This window comes from Teleopsis dalmanni, chromosome 1 (assembly GCF_002237135.1).
Source record: "Teleopsis dalmanni isolate 2A chromosome 1, ASM223713v2, whole genome shotgun sequence".
NCBI lineage: Eukaryota > Metazoa > Arthropoda > Insecta > Diptera > Diopsidae > Teleopsis > Teleopsis dalmanni.
Window position 1 is genome coordinate 131,173,745 of NC_051846.1, and position 7,212 is coordinate 131,180,956.

General features: G+C 35.2%; 2 protein-coding genes across 2 annotated transcripts in view; both read left to right on the forward strand.

Annotated features, from left to right (window-relative positions):
* Positions 1–3,642: 3,642 nt before the first annotated feature.
* Positions 3,643–5,937, forward strand: LOC119666130. The gene has a single exon (XM_038075410.1). The coding sequence runs from the start codon at positions 3,643–3,645 to the stop codon at positions 5,935–5,937; it is 2,295 nt and encodes a 764-aa protein (XP_037931338.1).
* Positions 5,938–6,062: 125 nt separating this feature from the next.
* The window catches only part of LOC119666131, a 4,858-nt gene continuing 3,708 nt past the window's right edge, over positions 6,063–7,212 (forward strand). Inside the window, exon 1 of the mRNA XM_038075411.1 lies at positions 6,063–7,127. Within this exon, the coding sequence (XP_037931339.1) occupies positions 6,063–7,127 (1,065 nt within the window). The remainder of the gene's footprint in view (positions 7,128–7,212) is intronic.

The following is a 7,212-nucleotide window of genomic DNA, read 5'->3' on the forward strand; positions in this document are numbered from 1 at the left end:
TTTTTTTTTTTTTGGTTACCGTTTCAAGTAACAAATTTACAGCTTCTTGAGTCCCGTTAATCTTCCGGTATTCCTCTATATAAATTTTCAATACCGTTGAGTACGTCAAAAAGAATTACAATAGACTTTTCACATCAACTTCCAGCTCAGCGCCTGCCAGCAACAGCTCGCTTTCACCAAAAAATTATGTATTCGCAATCACTTTTGCATGTCTTTTTTTTTTTCTTTGATATAACTAGGTCCTCCATAGGTCACTGTAATATTTCTTGGCGCACTTTACAAATTTAGAAATCTTTTCATCTTACTTTTATCTTGGAGCATAGAAATTACTTTCTGATGAGGATACTTTGGAAGCAAAGAAAATTCTTTTCACTGTATATAACCAGAAAAAAAAATGAAAGAGTATTTATGGCTATTTCTTAATAAGCCGAAATAAATTAATAACCGCTTCAATGTCCTTTTTATGGCGTTAGTTTATAATTATTTAAAACAAAGAAAAATGTTTAGACTTAATTAGTATGAGCATGTACAAAGTTTAAAGGCATTTTTTAACTTTGCTTTTCAAGGATTGTTCACAAAAAAACTTTCACTGCTTTTTTGCGTTATAACCTGTCGCGGTTTTTAGTTCTAATCACCAATTACACAGCTCAAAAACTTCCACCTTTCCGTCTTCTGCTGCCTTTTGCATTTTTCCCGCAAACGTTTCTGTTCCCGCAATTATCAGCATTCCTTTTTTCTGGACAGTTTTCAAAAAAAACCCAGTTAATACTGTCTTCCTTTTGCACATTCCAAATTTTGTAGTCATTTCTAATAGTTGGGATCACTATTTACGGCTTATGTTTTTTTATGTTGTTGACTTTGGCATCTCCTAATTATGGTAGTACTTAATCTACAGTTTTCGCTGCGTATTAACCAACTTAACCAAAATGGCAAAAGCTTTTAATTATTTTTCAATTTTCTACCATGTGCGAGCAATGCAATATTATTATTGCAAAGTGTAGTTAATATCTATATATAATTACGCTAACATAAAAGTTTGTTACCCCGTTTTAACTGTGTTGCCGTTGACATATATGGATAAAATTTATACCGTTGGAAAGGTGAAGACGTGCAGAAGAGCACAACAATTTTTTCGCATGTACGTTAACGGAAACACAGGTAAAAATGCGTTGGCGTAAATTTAGCGACTACAACAACAAAATACATGTGTTTTTCAAAGTTTTTTTTTGTGACGAATTGTTAATTGTTTACGGTGGATTTGTGTGTGCGATTTTTTTCCACTTTTGGAAAAAAGTGGACTTTGTGTGTTTGGACTTTGTGTGTTTGGACTTTGTGTGTTTGGACTTTGTGGATTCTGTTACAATCAGATTTTTAAAGCTCATTAAATTTCAAATATTGTTTGTGAATAAAAAAAACGCATTGAAGTGGAAATATCCTTTGATATCAATCGTTTTATTTGCATTGTGTGATAGTTAAATTTTAATTGTGATAAATTTTAATTTTGATAAATTTTAATTGTGATATATTTTAATTGTGAAATGTGGATAGTTAAGGTTAATGAGTTTGAAATTTTTAGATTTATTTCAAGTGCATTGTGTGATAGTTAAATTTTAATTGTGATGAATTTTAATTGTGAATTGTGTGATAGTTAAGGTTAATTAATTGGTTGAATCGACATTAACAACACTTCAATTCGAGAGATATTCATTTTGTACAATGAAAGAACATTATGATAGAGTATGCAATGCACAAAAAGAGATTTGTATGGCAATTATCGTGAATCGTGATACAGATATACGAAGATATAATATTTACGACTATAGATGGTGAACCACCATTTGAGAGAAATATGATATCTCTTTTAAAAACAAATGGTGTAGTTAAGAATGTATTAGTATTAGATTCTGCTTTGGAACCATTGGCATATCCTTTACTATTCCCAAATGGAGATTTTGGTTGGCACGTTAATATATCGCATAACGTGCAACATAATTCTAATGGTAGGCAGATTCGAAATAAAGTTACAATGTTACAATTTGCATGCTTCAGATTTGCAATAAGGGATCAATTTAGCTTTTTGCATAAATCGCAAAAACTGTTTTTGCAATACATTGTTGATATGTACGTGAGAATAGAAGGATGTCGACTACATTTTATAAGACAGAATCAAGTAAATTTGAGGGCAGATGTGTATAACAATATTAGTGATTATTTGCAAACGAATCAAGTAGGAGATGGTAGCTTAGGTCGTAAAGTGATTTTGCCTTCATCCTTCACTGGGTCTCCGAGAAACATGTATCAAAATTACTTAGATACAATGTCAATTGTTCAGTACTTCGGCAAGCCATCGCTTTTTGTTACAATGACTTGCAATCAGAATTGGGCGGAAATTGTATATAATATTGATCCTAATGTATCATCTCATTTCAGGCCTGAAATAGTTGTGCGTGTATTTAAATCGAAGTTAAAAGAACTCATTTCTGACATTTGGAATAAATATATTTTTGGCAAAGTTGAGGCTCTTATATATACAATCGAATTTCAAAAAAGAGGTTTGCCTCATGCTCACAGTTTGATAACTTTATGTGAAAATGACAAAATTGTCGGGCCGGCTGATATTGATAAAATAGTTTGTGCAGAGATACCGGATAAAAATTTGCAGCCAAAATTACATGAATTTGTTGTCAAACACATGATGCACGGTCCATGCGGTGTTTTGAATCCAAGCTCTGTATGTATGCAAGATGGAAAATGTTCAAAACAATTTCCAAAGGATTTTGTACAATTAACGAAAGAATCAGTTAATGGTTATCCGTTGTATAGACGGCGCTGTTCACACATTATTATTATTGTAAAATATTATTATTATTACTATTGTTATTATTGTACAATATTTGTAAAATTTGAACATATATGCTGATGTTAGCAATATCCAAATTTTGACTTTCCTTTGCATTATTTAATTTGGTAAAATGCAGTGGCACTGAACTTGAATATTTGCATTACATTTTTTGTTAAGTGCAGTGGCACTGAACTTTGAATATGTAACATATATCAAGGCCAGTGCATTGGCATTAATTCTTGGTTGCTAGACAGAACAAAGAATTTGGTTGCATAATATATGCTGAGCTTGCACTTTAGGCAAGAAGACGGTAAAGGAAAAGAATAAAAATTAGATATTGTTATTGTAATAATTTGTAATAATTTAGTATTTAAGGAAAAATTTAATTTAATAAAATTCAGATTGAAACCAATATTCGATCTCTCATTTTCATTTCCAGAGTTTCAGTTCATGTGCTGAAAACTCAACTTTCAATTAAAGAGTTACAGTTTAAGTGCTGTCAATTCATTTCCTTAGGTGTTAATTCATTAACATTTAATTTTGGTGACCCCGACGTGATTATCAGGTGAATCGCTTGATAATTCAACACGAATTTGACGTAAAGGTGTCCTACGATCACATCAACAGAGGCTTTGGTGTCAGCATCAAAAGAGGACAAAGAACACGAATTTGACGTAAAGGTGTCCTACGATCACATCAATACAGGCTTTGGTGTCAGCATCAACAGAGGACAAATAAAACAATTTTAGTTTCACAAGGTGTGAAATTGGCTGTTAATCAACAAATCAACTAACTGGATAATGGGTTTCAGTTCGCTAGTGGATCGCCAAAAGGCATTGGGCGACAAAATCAAACAATTTATTGGTAATTGCAAAAAAGCTGGAAAACCTCGCAGAACTTCTCAATTCTATACAGACAAGATTCAAGAATTGCAAAGGTTGGGTGACGAATATCATGAAAATCATCAGGAAATCATGGCTTCAGTGGACAAGGTTGACGACCATGAATACTTGGTGAACAAAGAGTATCAGAGTATTCTTAAAATGATTGTCGATTACAACAAGGTTCTAGAAATTGAAGCAATAGAGCTAGAAAAATCATCTTCAGCAAGCAATGGCACAACAATTGAGCAAAACAAACAGATAAATGATTCAAACATTCGGAAACTACTCCGAAATCAGAAGGCACTCATACGTGTAATTGAAAGAACAATAGAAGGAATCATGGTCAACAGGCAAGTTGAACAACCATCTACATACTATTCTATAAAGGCAGCCAGTCTTGAAGGATATATGGTCGATTTAACGGCAAATAACACAACGTTATGGGAAGCTACCGACGAAAGCATCATTGAGGACTACACACTGGAAATGTTTTATGAACTCGAGGAAAAGGCAGGAGCTGCCATGATCGAACTACAGCAACATTTGCATAATAATCAGACAATTCGCAACTCAAGACAGACAGATTGCGAATTGCCTCTACCAAGAATATCACTACCAAAATTTGATGGAAACTACATGCGGTGGGTGGAATTCAAGGACTTGTATATGGAATTGGTCCACAACACGGACATCAGTGACAGCAAAAAAATGCATTATCTGACTACATCATTGGATAACGAGCCAAAGGGGCTAATTAGACATCTTCCAGTAGTAGGAGAAAATTACAATATAGCCTGGACTTTACTTACAAGTCGTTATGAAAATAAACGACTTCTGGTTACAACACTCCTAAATAAATTAATGGGACAATCCTCCATTAAAAGGGAGTCGGCACCAGCATTAAAATCTCTACACGATGTAAGCAAGGAATGCATACATGGTCTCAAGGCTCAAGGAGTTCCAGTCGAACATTGGGATATTATCCTGGTACATCTATTGCTGCGCAAGCTGGATGCAGAAACTCTAACAGCTTTCGAACAAGGGCTATCAGACAACAAACGTTTAATAACCATTGATGAATTGCTAAAATTTTTGGAACATAGATTTCAATCACTTGAGGCTAGGGGAAAAGGAGATTCATCATTCACTCGAACATGTGCTTCAGCTACAAAATTTGGTTTAAGTAAAACCTGTCCAATTTGCAATAAAGACGGTCACATGGTCTATGCTTGCAAAAAATTCGAGACGGCTAATCTATCACAACGTTGGAATTGGGTTAAAGAGTTCAATTTGTGTGTGAACTGCCTCAGGATTGGACATCGAGCTGATGAGTGTAAATCAAGGCACTGCACTAAGTGTTCTAAAAAACATAACACTTTGATGCATAATCCAAAGGGGAATCAATACACAAAAGGTACTGTTCTTCAAGGAAATAACTCGACGCCTCAACAAACAGGTCAAGCTTCAGTTTCAAACCAATCATCAAATAAAATAACTCTTTTAACAAACAATACCAGACAGGAATCTAATTATGTCTTATTAGGGACGGCCAGAATAAGATTGCTGGCATCAAATGGAAGACAAATTGAATGCAGAGCAGTATTGGACTCTGGCTCTCAAATCAATCTCATAACAAACCGCCTGTCACAAAAATTGGGCTGCAAGCCTAGGCCAACGCTTATGAGTATGGAAGGCGTAGGAGCAAATGAATCAAAAATACGTCATCAAACAATAATTCGAGTACAATCAACGTTGAACGAATTTGTAGCAGAGATGGATGCACATATCATACCAAAAATCGTTTCAGATCAGCCAATGCAGTATTTGAATATCGAATCCTGGGATATTCCAAAGGAATTAACTCTCGCTGATCCAGATTTTAACAAACCTGGCCGAATAGATTGCCTGTTAGGAGCAGAGATCTTTTTCAAGTTACTTATTGAAGGTCAAATAAAACTAGCAGGTAGTCTTCCAATACTTCAGAATTCTATTTTTGGATGGGTTGTAGCTGGCAATGTTGAAACTTTAAATTCAAGCACGGCAACTTGTGGCATATGCACTACTAAGGAACTAGAAGAATCTATATTGAAATTCTGGGAATCAGAAGAAATTCCAGATTCAACTTCGGAACTCACAGAAGACGAATTGCGTTGTGAGTCACAAATTTTTTGCAACACACTTTTCGAGGAAGTGATAGCAGATTTGTTGTAAAACTCCCACTAAAGAATCATCCATCAGTGTTACCAGATACAAAAGGAATCGCTTACGAGAGGTTCAAGACAATCGAGCGCCGTTTCATTCAAAATCCTGATCTAAAGAATCAATATGTTTCATTTATGAGGGAATATGAAGCATTGGGACACATGACAAAATTCAGCGGTAGCGAAATAGTATCTCCCCAATATTTCATCCCTCACCACTGTGTGCTACGTCCAGACAGCTCAACATCAAAACTGCGAGTTGTATTTGACGCATCAGTACACAAATTATCAGGGCCATCACTAAATGACATAATGTTTAATGGTCCAAAAGTTCAAGACGAACTGTTTTCGATTTTGCTCAGATTTAGAATGCACAAATATGTTTTAAAAACTGATGTGGAAAAAATGTACCGTCAAATATGGGTTAACAAAGATGATCGAAATCTGCAACTCATAATGTGGCGAGAAAATCCCACAGAACCACTTAATTATTATCAGTTGAACACAGTTACTTATGGCACAAGAGCAGCACCATATTTAGCAACACGTTGTCTAACAAAATTGGCGGATGAATATCAAGGAAATTATTTATATGGCGCCACATCTTTAAAAAGGGATTTTTATGTTGACGACGGTCTAATAGGAGCTGATACCATCAACGAAGCGTTACTAATTCAACAACAATTAATAACAATTCTAGACAAGGCTGGAATGAAACTAAAAAAATGGTGTGCAAACAACCCGAAACTTTTACATGGAATCGCTACAGAAGATCAAGAAGTAAATCTCAATTTTGATTCCAAGGAAACCCAATTCACAAAGACGCTGGGTCTTTTATGGTTACCAAAGTCAGATTCATTTCGTATCAAGGTTAACATTCGAGACCATAGTCACACAACAAAACGATCTATGAGCTCCGATTTGGCACACATATATGACCCCTTGGGTCTTATTGGCCCAATCTTGGTCACCGGTAAAATCTTGTTGCAAGGAGCATGGCAGCTAAAACTCGATTGGGATGATGATCTTCCGTCAGAAATACGTAAACAATGGACATCGTATAGAGAAGATCTGGCCTTGTTGGACAATGCAACAGTTGTGAGGCACGTATTCAGCAGTCAAGGCTACAGCCATGTTGAGCTGCACGCTTTTTGTGACGCCTCAGAAAAGGCTTATGGTGCAGCAGTATACATTAGAACAGTACAAAAGGATAAAACGATAAAACTTAATCTACTATGCTCCAGATCTCGTGTAGCACCCATAAAATCTCAAACAATTCCACGAC

Excerpts from the sequence above, each read along its gene's own strand:
- LOC119666130 (XM_038075410.1), top strand. The coding sequence starts at position 3,643 with ATGGGTTTCAGTTCGCTAGTGGATCGCCAAAAGGCATTGGGCGACAAA.